The sequence below is a fragment of the Epinephelus moara genome, chromosome 24, assembly GCF_006386435.1.
Source record: "Epinephelus moara isolate mb chromosome 24, YSFRI_EMoa_1.0, whole genome shotgun sequence".
Lineage (NCBI taxonomy): Eukaryota > Metazoa > Chordata > Actinopteri > Perciformes > Serranidae > Epinephelus > Epinephelus moara.
The window spans coordinates 25,424,859-25,439,800 of record NC_065529.1 but is presented as its reverse complement, the minus strand read 5'-3'; the positions used below and the strand labels follow the sequence as shown (position 1 = coordinate 25,439,800).

At 40.3% G+C, this 14,942-nt stretch overlaps 2 protein-coding genes across 3 annotated transcripts in view; both read left to right on the top strand.

The window, feature by feature from the left end:
- The window catches only part of col7a1 (collagen, type VII, alpha 1), a 79,571-nt gene extending 75,350 nt beyond the window's left edge, over nucleotides 1–4,221 (top strand). The window contains exons 111-115 of one of the 2 annotated variants that reach the window (XM_050038254.1): nucleotides 64–180; nucleotides 3,031–3,108; nucleotides 3,404–3,457; nucleotides 3,600–3,648; nucleotides 3,870–4,221. In XM_050038254.1, the coding sequence (XP_049894211.1) occupies nucleotides 64–180; nucleotides 3,031–3,108; nucleotides 3,404–3,457; nucleotides 3,600–3,648; nucleotides 3,870–3,886 (315 nt within the window). In that variant the 3' untranslated portion in view covers nucleotides 3,887–4,221. The remainder of the gene's footprint in view (nucleotides 1–63; nucleotides 181–3,030; nucleotides 3,109–3,403; nucleotides 3,458–3,599; nucleotides 3,649–3,869) is intronic. The other variant, XM_050038255.1, reaches the window with a different exon arrangement.
- A 1,605-nt stretch (nucleotides 4,222–5,826) lies between these two features.
- LOC126386115 (WAP, Kazal, immunoglobulin, Kunitz and NTR domain-containing protein 1-like) lies at nucleotides 5,827–13,159 on the top strand. The gene is made up of 5 exons (XM_050038256.1): nucleotides 5,827–7,304; nucleotides 7,676–7,801; nucleotides 8,575–8,751; nucleotides 9,201–9,383; nucleotides 9,471–13,159. Exons 1-5 carry the CDS (start codon nucleotides 7,040–7,042, stop codon nucleotides 9,497–9,499), a joined length of 780 nt encoding a protein of 259 aa, XP_049894213.1. The 5' UTR covers nucleotides 5,827–7,039; the 3' UTR covers nucleotides 9,500–13,159.
- The last annotated feature ends 1,783 nt before the right edge of the window (nucleotides 13,160–14,942 follow it).

Below are 14,942 nucleotides of genomic sequence, written 5' to 3'. Positions count from 1 at the left end.
ATTGCTCATCCTCACAGCTACAAGAAATCTTGAGACCCCTAACTGTGTCTGTGCTTCATGTAGGGTCCACCCGGCGTACCTGGTCCTCCTGGTCCCAGAGGAACCGATGGAGCCCCTGGCCTGACTGGACCTCTGGGACCACCTGGTGCTAAAGGCCCAGAGGGGCTCCAGGGACAGAAGGTGAGCATCGAATATTTCTTTGGCATGGTGGCAGCTAACTCTCACTTTGGTTACATCTATGGAAGCAGAGGTCTATTAAAGAGAGATGAGATATGCCATAATGACCAGCTAATGGATGCACCATCAGTTTTGACTGTGTACACATCTGATGAAGATCTAGCAAAGAAAAATAATGTATTATGGGAACAAGAATAAAGAACAGTGTGGATTGCTCTACGAGGCGAGTGCACAAAATAACACCAGTCAGGTGTGTGAGTGGCAACAAAGATAAAACTTTTGTTTCTGACAGTTGTGACATTAAGAATGTGATGTAAGACGGCTATAAAAAGAATACTGTCTTTTTGTGTTGCTCCTTAGTTTGTTCTCTTTCTTCTTCACCTGACTGCTAGTTTTGTTTGATTGCTGTGTATTGCTTCATGATGATTGACAGTTTGATGGGCCCCGGCGTTTGACTGGCTTGTCTGCTGCATCATCAAGTAAATAAAGAAAGCTGGTGACAGGGGAGCAGGGCCATATCGAGTCTCTTTGATGGGCGCACCTTTTTTTTTTTTCTCCAAACTGAGACACTCCCTTGAATCAACCTAGCTGCATTATTTTCCCAGACATATAACAATATTTTTGCTTTGGTGCAGCCTGAAAGGAAGGCTGAGCATGTAATGGAAGAGAATGGAAAAGCAGTAAAAACTAAGACAAAAAACTGTAAACCTATGATGACACAATATACAGGAGGAAGAGTCTGAAATTAAACATTTACAGCAGACTGTATGTACAAGCAAATATTCCCACTACCCAGTTTACGAAGGACAATGTTTACAGGACAAACTGAAATAGTTATCACATGTATTCATTTATTTAGGTTTAATGTAGGTACAACACCTCTATGTACCAGAACTACATCATGACAGTATGAATGTTGTATTCTCTGTAGCCTTACTGTCTACATCACATGAAATCACTTTGACACACTGTGTGTGTGTGGATTGAAGCAGCGTAAGTTCAGTACATACAGTACTTATCTGTATTTGTTTTCTACAGAGCCATTGGCCATAGAGAGTAGAAAATAAATAAATCAAGGCCACCTTTTGGTTGATTTTGGGTGCACTAGACATGTGTATATACAGAGAGACAGCACAGTGCACTCTTACAGTCCCTCCTCCTCACTCCCCTTTGAGCAACCAGCATTAGAATGTTGTAAAATAACCACAGATACGATTGAACTTGTCTTTTGATTAATTATTCTACACAGCTTCTTCTACACATAAATGGGCGTGTTGGAGTGGGATGTATTGAAAACCGTTCACACAGCTCCACAAAAAATTGTGAATTGCTTAAAACTCACTCTGCATATAACTTCCTCAGGACCATCTGTTCCTGCCAGTCTTTAACCTGGTGTCCATCCTAAACATGAGGCAACAGTGTTCAGATGTTATGGTTGCATGCGTCATCTTTTTTTAAACAGGGCTGGCCAAAATGTTACCTGGAGCTTCTCGTTTTAAAATATAATACAGATAGATGTGATGCAGGTGCTATGCTGGACCATTGTGGTGAAGAGGGAGCTGAGCTGGAAGGCGAATCTTTCAATTTACTGGTCCATCTCCGTTCCAACCCTCACCTATGGTCATGAGCTCTGGGTAGTGACCGAAAGAATGAGATCGTGGATACAAGCAGCCGAAATCAGTTTCCCCTGTGGGGTGGCTGGGCTCAGCCTTAGAGATAGGGTGAGGAGCTCCGACATCTGGAGGGAGCTCCGAGTAGAGCCGCTGCTCATTCACATATAAGTAGTCAGTTGAGGTGGTTCAGGCATCTGATCAGGATGCCTCCTGGGTGCCTCCTTCTTCATTTCATTTCATTTATTCCTTTTGACCCCTCCCCAGGGTATAAGGGGCAGACAAAAAAAACATAACATAACAAACATTAACAAATCACGACAGGCCTGTTGGAGGTGTTCTGGGCACGTCCCAGTGGTAGGAGGCCCTGGGGCAGACCCAGAACATGCTGGAGGGATTACATATCTCATTGCCTGAGAACACCTTGGGGTCCCCCAGGAGGAACTGGAAAGCGTTGCTGGGGTGCTTTGCCCAGCCTGCTAAGTGGATGTGGATGGATGGATGGATGGATGGATGGATGGATGGATGGATGGATGGATGGTTGTGATGAGCAATGTGATGTGATAGATAGTGTTCGGGTTCCAAGCTAAATTTAAAAAATAATTTTTGTCACAGGTCCCAGACAACAAAATGTGTCCTCTGAGGAAAACACTCAACAGAATTCCCAAATTGTAAGTGTGTCACGATGGGAAGAGCTCGGTAAAAAAAATTGAATGAAAGTAGCGAATGTGATCAGCCATGATTGTCATACCCTCTAATGATGATAATGTGCCCAAGTGTGCCACCAGTGTGTCTGGGGAGTCTGGCCATGAAATAACAAAAATGCGTTTGGCATACCCCGACCCACTTGGCAGGGTGCACCTGACTGCAATCTGCCTGTGCCGCTTGGTGCAAAATAATGAGAAACTGAGGAGAGTAATTCATCAAAACAACACATTTGATGTGCACTAAAGCACGTGGGGTTCTGTAACTATTTTAAAACAGTCTGATGCTGCTTGCACAAAATGTAACCAGTGAATCCGCTTTGCGTAATTTGGGCTCCACAGTGCGCAACATCACTCCAGTAAGAGACTGCAGATGGAACAGATACCTCCTGCATTTAGATGGCTGGAGAGACTACAGAGACAGTGGTGCATTTTACAAAACTTTAACTTCTTTTTTTTTACTTACAATGTGAGTTTTATCCAACATCTGTATTCTGCAGACATGTTGTATGTTTAATGTTGTTATGCTTGTGTGTCAGGGAGAGAGAGGTCCAATAGGTCCCGCCATGGTGGGTCCACGCGGTATCCCAGGAATCCCCGGGGAGCGAGGAGAACCGGTTAGTGTCGCACTTTTCTCATGGTTGTTTTCTTGGCAACCATCTTTGGTAGGAAATTACTTGCCAAGCTAAGGGGACCCATATTTGAAATGACAACCACATATTATTAAAGCTTTCCCAGCTTTATTTTGATTTTTGTTTTTTGTATCTATGTAAGTCACAATTGCTGATTTAACCTTTCGCTTTGACTTTGCATTTAGTTCATGTGCTGCACCTGGTCTTAGCCTAATAAAGTACTGCGCTGCAAGCCTCTCTGTGGGTCGTGTGTGTGTCCTAATACCTGTCCATGTTGTAGGGAGAGTTGGGGCCAGATGGAGCCAAGGGAGAAAGAGGAGAGCCAGGCATGACGGTCAGTGCTTGAGCCTTACCGCGGGGCTCAATCTGAAGACGCTGACAACAGCACACACACACACTTACACAGAGTTGATTTTAGGGTTGTGTTTGTAAAAGTGTGTCTTTTGCTCTGTCCCCCCTCTTTATTTTGATTTCAGGAGTTTGAGGTCAGAGAGTACGTTCGCACAGAGATGAGTCAGCACTGTGGTGAGTCTTTTGTGCGGCTTGCATTGCTAATTTATAACAGTTGTCCTCAAGTTGAACTTCAGATGGTGATCACAGCATATGAGTCACAGCCTCAGCTAAACTCTATGAAAGTATGATACAAAAGAAGCTGCAGAGAACTACAACATGCCATGACTCTTGAAGCTGACCTTTTTTATTCCCTCTCTTTCTGCTTCCTTCCTGTCCATCTGTGTGATCCTCAGCGTGTGGAGGTGAGTGAACCATTCGACTGCAGCAGAAGAGAGAAGGTGGACAGAAGGGCTGTGATGTAGCATGAGTCACAACTATACCACATATGCTGCTGCAGAGTCTGTAGGGAGAGCAGTCAGTCTCGTATATTATATATTTTTAGAATGCTTTAGGGCATTTGCCCTCATTAGGGCTACAGTTGGTAACTTTTATGAAAATAACTTTTTGTCATTATGTTGAACCTGTCACTTCATCCACACAGTGTTATACGACACAGGTAATCTGTGAAAAAATCAGGTTCCTCCACATCCTCCTATTGCCTCTGATGACCATTGCTAGAATCTACCACGGTGCACCAAAAACAACCAGCCAGAGCTGAGAAGTCTCCAACACAGCTGTCAATCACTGCTCGTGAACTGTGGTCAAACTGTCAAACTAGGCAGTGCCCATCAAATATGAATTAAAATTCTGTTACTCGGTCGCCTATTTCTCTCCTCAAATGTTTTCAGAGCATATTTTAGTGTACTGTTTAGCTGTTAAATGAGAAAGTTTGTTACCTAGCTGCCATGTTGGAAATAGTTTAGCGATGCACTAAGCACCTTCATCGGGCCAGGGCAAAGTTTCTCATTTTACAGCTAAACAGTACACTAAAATACGTGTGTGAAAACGTTTGAGGAGACAAAATGTATTGCACATTTAGATATAAAAGAACAGACAGTAAAATAAAAACACTTTACATGTGCAGAAAGGTTTTAAAGATACATATCTTCCACACAATTGACACTACTGAGGGGAAATACACAGAACATCAGTAAATCAGTGCTCTGCAGAAACACAGCAGCCACACAACTCAGTGGTGATTTATATTGCACCAAATCTTTTTGTCATTAAATCACCTTAAAGTTTCTTTATGTGTTGGGACAAAGACACAGAGTCCCTTAAAAAGTTCATGTTCCATAGTTGGGCTCCATGGTATCTCAATTCCTCTTGAGGTTTGATACATGGGTAAATAAAGGTTATTGGTTTGTTTCATTGTATATAAACTAACCTGAGAATTACATGTTTAAAAAAAAAAATTTGATCATATTTGATTAGCACTGCCTGGTTTGACTGTTTAACTGCAGCTCACGAGCCGTGATTGACGGTTGCGTTTGAGACTCCTCTAATGGGTTGTTTTCATTCATGTGCGGTAATGCCATTAGAAGCTCTGCGAGGAGGCAGAGGAACATGATTTTTTTCACAGATCATCTGTCTCATGTATTGCTACGTGGATGTAGTGACAGGATCAATAAATATGACAAAAGTTAGTTTTACAAAAGTTATGAGTTACAGCTTGAAGCTTTTGTGTGCGGTTTAAATGATCGTTTAAACTCATGCACACAAAAATAACACAAGTACATTACCTGCTCGGCGGCATTTGTTTGAACAAAGTTAACAAGGTGAAGTAAAATGTGCTTATTGTCCAGGATTTTTTAAGATAAATCTTAAAAAATCTTAGAATTGGCCTGAAATATCTTCTACCGTGCATGGATGTTTTGTGACGTTACTCATTTACTTTACCTTTTTGCTGTCAAGTGTCGTCCTGAAAAGCTTTAATATACACTTGATCTTTTTGACAAATGCATTTGACCAGACACAGTGCTATAACCAAGGCAATGGCCTTTAATTATACAGTGGAAACCACTTACAGTGATCAGGGTTACAGTGATTAAATGCTTGTTGCTTAAATATTTTGCTTTTAGTAATTAAGTAATCCACTTACAGTGTTCATTTTGGATCTTTATGTACATGACAACACATGGAAAAACATTTTAAAACTACAGTTATCTTATCTTTTTTACTTTAAACACATGATAGTTTGCCTCACAGAAACCCGTCCGCTTCCAAATGGGCTAGTGCTGTGTGCACATTGAAATCATGACGGGAAAAAGACTAATTTCTCCAAATGAAAAACGTAGTTCCCTAGAAGTTCCCATCAAAGTGTCAAAAATGAGTCAACAAGATGCAGCAGCGAAACTTAATGTTCCTCAGGCTACCTTGTGTAGTCCACTAAAACACCAAGAAACACTCGTGGCTGCCAATGATGGAGACAGAAAATGAAAGTACCTGTGTTTTAAGCCGCCCTCGTCCACATAATGACCCTCCTTACTTTATATTCATGTTATAAATGTACAAATGTTGGTTAGATGGTAATCTGCATAAGAAAAAAAAGAAATTGAAAAACATTTGTTTATAATAATAATGTACTTATAGTGATCAATTTGATCTGGACAGACGTGATAACTGTAAGAGTTTTCCACTTTATAATGTACTATATAAACATGTTGGACTGAACATTACACTTTACCCAGTCAATGAGAATGGATATCATTACATATGTAAAGTAAATTAAAAAGGATTTAAGTGTTATATCAGCAGAAATGGTTTATAACATTCTGAACTATGTTTTCATTAGTTTGTTACGACTGTAAAATAAGAACTATTATAAGGCTGTGATTTCGTTACCTTAGAATGAGCAGTTTTGCCTACATACGGAGCAAGTCCTTCCCCATGGAAGTAGCCCAGAACAGACAAACCAAACACTGGCCCTAGATAAGGCCATTCATGTTTCCATGTCGACGACCATAGTTCTCTTACACACTTGCCACACAGGAGAAATTGTTCTGCAACCTCACCACTAGATGGCACTGAATCCTACACACTGGACCTCTAAAAGAAAATTATTGGAAACCCCAAAATGATCAACTTTCCCAAAGTTTGAACTCTGTGTTTGTTGTGAGCTGTTAATCATTGCAGGACTTCATCAGTGTTGTGAAGCAGCAGTTAATAAATATGCAGTGTTAAACTGAGATCGAGGCCAAAACCAACTTTTCACTCATGTTTAATTTATTTGTTATCACCTAAGACATAGCTACTCGTTTCATAATCAGCAGTGTTGAGTCTGCAGTCTGAAGTTGAATCAGCGCTGATTTGACTTGGACTCAAGTCAAAAAAATGTTTGACTCGAGTGCGACACAAGTCCGTACAGCAGCGACTTGAGTCCTTAAAGGATTACAGCCAGTCTTTGGAAGATTGCCCTGTGTTGAGCAGCCCTACAAAAACTCTGTAAATCCTTTTAGCTGGTGTGTGTGTGTTGGAAAGGTGGAAGGATTTTTGTGGTGCTTTGGGGTTGTTGTTGGCTCAGATGTCTGAAGGTTTTACTACCAGAATGTTCTGTCCTGTCTTTTTTTTTCATCATGTTACCTTCCTGGCCCCCTTTCCTCCCTCCTGTGTAACACATACCTGGTCCCTCTCGCTCCCTGAATCCTGTCTCTGCTCCCTCGGTGCCCCTGTTTGCTTCTTCTTGTCCTATCTGGCTCTCTCAGGTTCAGGCCCAATAAGTCGGTCCCAGCCTACGATCAGGGCTCGGCCTGCACCAGAGCATCAACTGGTCGTGAAGGGTGAGGAGGGTGAGTGTGTACGTCCATCGCTCTGCCTGTCGGCCTCGATCGGTGTGTCTGTCTGCGTGTGTATCTCCCTAACAAACAGGTTTAACGTGGTGGCACTGCGTCTGGAGACCTCTGAACAATGGGTGGTTTTCTCATCAAGAAAACAGAGGACTCCATTTATGTTTACATCCCACATCATGTATTCTATATCTCTAATCAAACCCAGACAAATACAAATATTACTGCTCTGTTTCACTGATTGTTCTGGACTGTATGTAGAGACTTCTTGTACTGAGCTATAATGGTTGAGAGCCCTCTCTCTGTCTAAAGCGTGGAGGAATTCAGACAGAGGTGAAGGATCTCTGACCTATGTGACATTACATTTCTCTCAGGCCGAGAGCTGCGTGTGGTGGTGAACACCAACGACCCGGACTACGAGCACATCTACTCCATCGAGGCCTACGACGACCCCTTGGACGAGCTGCTTTACTTCACTCCCACTGCCAACCAGAGCGATGGTACTGTGTTTCATACCTTGTCTAATGCTGTCACATAGTGAAATAGCACTTTCTGACACACCAAGCACTAACATTACTTCAACCAGCCTGGTCTCGCATGAAATTTGTGAAATGAGCATGTTGTCTTAAAAACCTGTATGTGAGATTTTCAAGCAAATGTCTTGACCAAACCATTGTCATAACGTCAAAGAAATGTGTCAACATTAAAACCTAATATACCTGTTTACTATGACAAATATACTGGGTTTTACAAATCTCTGCAGTGGAGGTGGTGATTAATATGTTAGCAATCACAAGGTACAAACATTCAGGAGGATGAGAACCAGGTTTTCAAATACCAGGAATCCCCTTTACCTAAATTGTTTCATCCACCTAACAATTAACATAACCAAATTTGTTACAGTACAACTTGTTTGTTTCGTGTGATAAACACAAGAAGGTGTGTCAAAATTGCACTCATGTCCCTGAATTCGGTTTATTCAGTCGGCAGGTAATCCAATTTGTGCTGGTGAAGCGTGTCCCATATTAAGTGTGTGTCTTTCCCTTTGTGCTCATTTCATGACATCACGAGATCATGTTGGCCTTGCGTGTTTTCTAATAAACACACGTCTGCTGCGAGCACACACCATCCTGAGTCTGTGAACTTTCACATAGATCATGATCTTTAAACACATTTTCACATGTTTTTTTTTTTTCTATTCATACTGAATGTCTCTATGCTGTATGTGTGTGACTGTGTGTGACTGTGTGTGTATGTGTGTGTGTGTTGACAGGTGAGGTTGTCAAGGATGAAACTGTCAAAACAGTCAAAGCTGAACCAAGCAAATCAGCCACAGCTGTCGTTAAGAAAGCAGCAACAGCTGATGGTCAGAGAGCAGCCAAAGTTAAAGCACCTCTGAGAGCAGTCAAGCCCAAAACAGTCAGGTCCAAGAGGAGAGTCAAAGGGGAAGGTAAACCAGCTCATGTGCTGTTACGGGATTTATTAAGGGTTAATGCTGCCTGTTTGGTGTCTGGCCCTCTCTGCATGTCTCAGGCTACATTGGCTGTTACGCTGCTGACTTAAAGGCTTAAATGTGATCAGTAAAATAAAATACAAATGACAAAAAAATATCAGTGCTAATAATTTACTTTGCATCAAAAATATATATATTATAATACTATATATATATATATATATATATATATATATATATATATGATATACATATGCTATTGAAATGAATGGATTGGTTGAGTATTGATCTCAGTATCATGAATCCTTGTTTTGGTCCTCTTTTGCTCTTTATCGCTGCACAGCCTCTGCTCCTTTTTTGCCCGTCTTGCTCTTTTGTTTTTGTGTACATGCATATATTTCATGTGTGTGTATGTGTGTGTGTGTGTGTGTGTGTGTGTTATGCAGCTCCGGCAGACCTGTGCTTGCTGCCCATGGAGGAGGGGAGCTGTGGACGATACACTCTGCGCTGGTACTTTAACAGTCAGGTTCAGGCCTGCAGGCCCTTCATCTACAGCGGCTGCAAAGGAAACGACAACCGCTTCCTCCACCTGGAGGAGTGTGAGGAGCTCTGCCTTGGGGAGGTCGAAGGTACACACACACAAACACACAAACACCCACACACTCTTGATGTCAGGTATTGAATGAATGCAGACTAATGAGCGATCTGTTGGGCAGGTTCTCGTCCCTTGAAGACAGCACGATGATTGAGGACAAATCCTCCTCAGCCACTGGAATGTTAGCCTTTATATAACTTTATAGGTCATTATTTTGTCAAATGTTGATGGTCAAGATTTGTTTTTGTTTATTTATTGTTTCTGTAAACCCAACCAAACTTTACCCCAGGTTGAGAGGGGATCCCAGAGTGCCTCCTTGCTTAATGTTCTCCAAATAAAAGACAAAATAGAGTTATTAGGTTAAAAAAACACTTTTCTTTTTTGTGTAGTAGAGGAATTGCACACTGAGAAGAGTTTCTTTGCTTTCACCCTGATTCTCTCAGTTTAACCGTACCACAGTATTGTTGTAAAGTATATTCAGTACCTTTATCCATGTCATGTTGCACACAGATAATAAAACCTAGATCTACATACAGAAAGGAAGTGAAAAAATAACTTGACTGTCCTCACAGTGTAATCCAATATTTCTTAGGTAAATACCAATACGGTGAAGCTCATAATGTGTCTTCAACTCAGTGTTCATTTTCGAGGCTGTAGTTTGTAGTGTTCAGTCATTATATGCGTCAACATGGAGCCTGTTACTCCACCTAATATTGGGGGGAAAAAAACAGACATGAATTTCTTTGTTAGGCAGTGATGGTTGAGAATTTTCTGATGAAACAATACAGCTGTTTTACAAATCCACAACAGTAACAAAGCACTTGACGCAGATTCACTTTATTTTGCAGTCGTTAAACCTTGTCCTTGATCTGACTGATTACATTAAGAAGAAAAAAGGTCTACACGTGACCTGCATTCCCCTTCACGAATGAGGTTTCTCATGATTGGTTTATGTCCTAATTACCTGAGTCTGACTCACCGTCGATGCAGGCTGCAACCATCTAATCCTGTTTTCTAACCCTGTGCTTAAAATTGCCTTTAAAAAAAATCACAAATAAAAATGGTGATTGTCAGTAGGGAAAGAAATTGAGAACCAGTTCCAGGTGACTAAACTAGAATTGACTTGACACTTCTATACTCTTGTTTCAATTCTGTGGCCTGTGCTGCAGAACTTTCAACCTCTGTAGCACCAGTGCTGTGTGCAAAACAAGTTAAGGTACTGCCTTGTGCAGCTTGTAATGTCTGTAAAACAATCATGTCAAGTTAGGGTGGAAACCAAGGGCAACCCCGGGGGCCGACAAATAAGGCTAACACGGAAGTGCCAAAACTGTAGTTCCTTGAGTGGCCACTTGAGGCTGGCTCCAAGAGCAAGTCAATCTCCATAGACCTCCATGTTTCTAATTTCCTCCTTTATGACAATTGTACGGGGAGTGAATTTTTATATCCTCCATAGCTTAACCCTCTCATCCAAATATGGTCACTTCTGGCTCCAAAAAAACAAGATAGCAACGACCAAAATGCCAAACTCAAGGCTTCAAAACGGGGTCCACAAACCGATGGGTGACATCACAATGGCTACGTCCTTTATTTTTACACTCTATGATGAAAACCCCATCAATATGCATCTTTTGATGCAACGTGGACTTGACACACGAGTGCCACTGCTTGCCAACTGAGCCGCATGTCCTGTCAATATCCTATGTTATGATAACACGAGCAGCTTTGCCTCACACCTCATAGACTCCCGGAATGTTGTTGACGTGCGTATGTCTAGACACTTCTTTGCGCTCCATCCGCCAGAGTCGCTCTCTGTATATCAGGAAGAAGTTGTGGGAGGTTGCTCCTGACCTTATCTGGACATGTTAAGATATTAACAGATCAGTTTTGGGGAAAGGGGTGAGCAGGCATGTGCTTGGCTGGGGGCCCTGGAGCTCTGGAAAGGTTTGCTGGAATGATCATCTGAGCTCTTGGAACAAACTAAATGTTCTGTCCAGACAGGTTGGAGCCCGAAAACAGACTGACCCAAAACAGGCCAGAAAACCAAGACTAAAATGAAAGCCATACAAATATTCTGTTGATCTAAACTGTTCAGACTCAAGAGAAGATAATTAAACAGTTGTTTCCATACAGAAAATTGATCAGGAATCAATGAGGAATCAATAAAGAATCTGATAAGATAAGCAGAATCAATATTTGAACTGCTATCAATAAAATCTGATCAGTTCTCAGCTCCATTTAAGCTGACACATACTGCTGATTGGCATTCTACTTACTATGACTCACTTGTGCGGCTGCCTTTGTTATCATGATTTGCAGTAGGTGTCAAAGAGAGAAATATAAAAATCATGACAACCAAAAATATGAAAGCTTCATCAGCAAAGAGGGACACAAGCAGAACCTCAGCAACACTGAATGAAATACACACAACAGTGCATTTTGTTAACGCACAGTCCAAACTACAGCCTTTATGACCTTCACTGTACTGGTAGTTACTGCAAGGATGTTGAGATATAAGGTGTTTTTATGTTTTTTTGCTCACTCCTCAGATGTAAAGACTGTTTTACTGTCTACTTAGTAAAGTAGTGAAGTGGGCAGAGTTGTGAGTTCTGGAAGTATTTTCTCCTTTGTACATGAAAATGAGCATTTGAAAATTTTCTTCTAATGATAATCTTACTGTAATGTTCGTCAACAAGTAAGCACAGGAGCAGTAACAGATGTCATGTAAACAGAAAAAATAAGTAACTGTAATCAGCCCAGGTTAAACTTGAAAAGATGCGTAATTAGATTATAGTTACATTGTCAAGAAACACTTTAACATATTTGATTATGCCTTAAAAATACGGCAGTTTTAGAATTATGAGACTTTCTTTATGATAACCAGTGCTCTGTTAATTGATTAATTAACAGCATGTCCCACATAAAGAGTTAAGTACACCTATAGTCTGTGCCAGTTGTGTTTTTGTAAGGGTAATTTGATTTGATCAAATGTAAATGCTAAATATGCGAAATGCTTTTTATTTCCATTGAAAATGTTTTGAGAGAAAAGACTATTTGATATTTGTGAAACTCAAGTTTTTGTGGCTCTGGTTTTTAGTATAAGGTGCAGTATTTTCAATACTTGATTGTAAAGTAATCCAAAAGTATTCAGATTAGATTCTGTTTCATTTGTAATCCAATGGATTACATTACTAAATTTAAAAAACAAAAGGCCATGTAATTTGTCTTCAGTAACTGGCTACATGTCAAAGTAATACGTTCAAACCCTGTAAAGTAGTCGCCTGGTTGAAGTAACTTCTAATTTATTATTTCAGCTTTGTTTCTGAGAAATGTTGTCTTTTCGGTCAGTTTGGTTCACAGATGGCTCTAAATACTGTAGTATTAAGAAGCAGACAAAAACCAGAGACTAGGGCTCCGTATGTAATCAGAATAATATCAAAATCGCAATAATCAATAATAATAATGGCCAAGTGCAATATACAAATTGCAGGAACTACAATTTTTTGATAAAGGGGAACATGATTGTTTGGCACAGACCTCAGCAAAAATCACATCATCATCATTTTTATATTTTTTCAGTGGAAATAAAATGCAGAAATTACCATTCCCACTAAAATCAAGACTTGTATAACAATCTGTCAAAATAATCACGATGTAATTTATTTCATGCCTCCATACCGGCGCTGGCTGTGTTGTCGGTCAATACATATGTCCATCCATCCGTATGTCCTACCGTCCATATGTCTATCCCATTCTCTTGAATGCTGTATCTCAAGAACACCTTGAGGGATTCTTTTTTTTTTTTTTTTTCTTTTTTGGCAAATTTGGCACAAACGCTGCTTGAACTGATTAAATTACAGTGGTTGAATGTCAAGGTTGCCGTGACCTTGCATCCATCTTATTCTTGAGAACCCCTAACCCTAACCCTAACCATCTCAACAACACCTACAGGGAATTTCTTCAAATTTGGCACAAACATCTGCTTGGACTCAAGAATAAGCTGAAAAGGTCAAGGTCACTGTGACCTCACACATTTTTGGCCATAACTCAGGAATTACTTCACTAATACTGACAAAGTTTCGCATAAATGTCTAATAGGATAAAATGATAAAGTGATGACATTTGATATCCAAAAAGTCAAAGGTCAGCGTCACTGTGACATCATAATGTTCTATGAAAACACTTGTCTGGCCATGACTCAACGTCTCAACTTGGAAACAGAAGGGGCACATTTGGTCAGAAGCTGAAGTGGTGACACTAATCTCAGGTATTCATCTTGAAACCGTGCTGATTATGAAGATGTTCAGTGCTGCCGGAGGGAAGATGTGTGTGAAGCATCCATGTTTTTGTAATTGGTTCATGGAGGCTTACAGTCACTAGGCAGTAATTCTAATTTTGCATATCGTGCAGCCCTTTCAGAGACACAAATCAGAGCTTTAAAAAAGAACAAACACTTCACCATGAGTGCTGAATTCATGCAAAGTTGTTGAGTTCTCGATTTCAACATGGCATAAACTTTACTTTTAACCCTTTTCTAATCAAAATAACAGCAACATTGCATGGCAGCTAATTCAGGAAGCATGGAAATCTAGACCAAAAGCAGAAAAAGCAACTTAAAATGATGTATACGACTGGTTTCAGCCCTTAACAATGCTCTGTGATACATTGTCTTTACTGTGGTGCTCATGAGGAGTTAAAGCTGACTTCTCTCCTAAAGTTTTTATGTACACGGTCTTGTATGTAAGAAGCAGATTTTTTTTGACTTGGTTAAAATGAATGAATTTTACAAGGAGATTTTTATCCCCATCAAAGCCTTGAAAGTGAAGTGCTCTAACTGCATCTAATATACTGTCTATGCATAAAATGACCAGGACTTTTACTTTCAGAACTCCTCTCATCTGTCCACACGATAACTATGCAAGCACGTCTATATTGGGTTATTACTATGGATATAGTTTTGTCATTTGTATTAAATATGAAGAATCAAGCACAATATTCTGCCAATTATTTGTACATAATGTTTTTATTGTTTGGGGGACGTTGTGTTTCTGATCACAACTGCATGTTTACCTGCCAGAGAAAAAGTGCTATTTTTAAAGGTATTTTTATACTGTGTATTGAAGATGGAAACCTATGTGTCTTTGGTGCTAACCATTATGTTTCTGTAGTATTATGGAACATTTTAAAAGGCATTTCTAATAAACCAAATGTTTGAGTAAAAACAAGAGTGGTGTATTCTCTGATTTTAGCTGGTAATCATTTACAGCTTTTAGCTTTGAATGTAAACAGTGTGCTAGCATGTTTGCGCATAGAAACACACAGCTTTTGAACCTGTGACCTTCTTTTGAGCAGACAGTGTGTTTGCCAACTAAAATAAAATGATAAGGCCCCAGTGACCTGCACACAAAACTCAATATTTCCAAATGTGGAAATTCACCACATAATTTGTCAATGGAGGGGGAAAGAAATCGTTTTGTGTGTGTTTGTGTGCGTGTGTGTCTGCATGTGTGACTGATCAAGATGTTCTAATTTCATCAGCAGATTTTATTAATGAGAGGATTTTCTGCTTGTTGGCCACGACTCCTCCCCGCCCTCG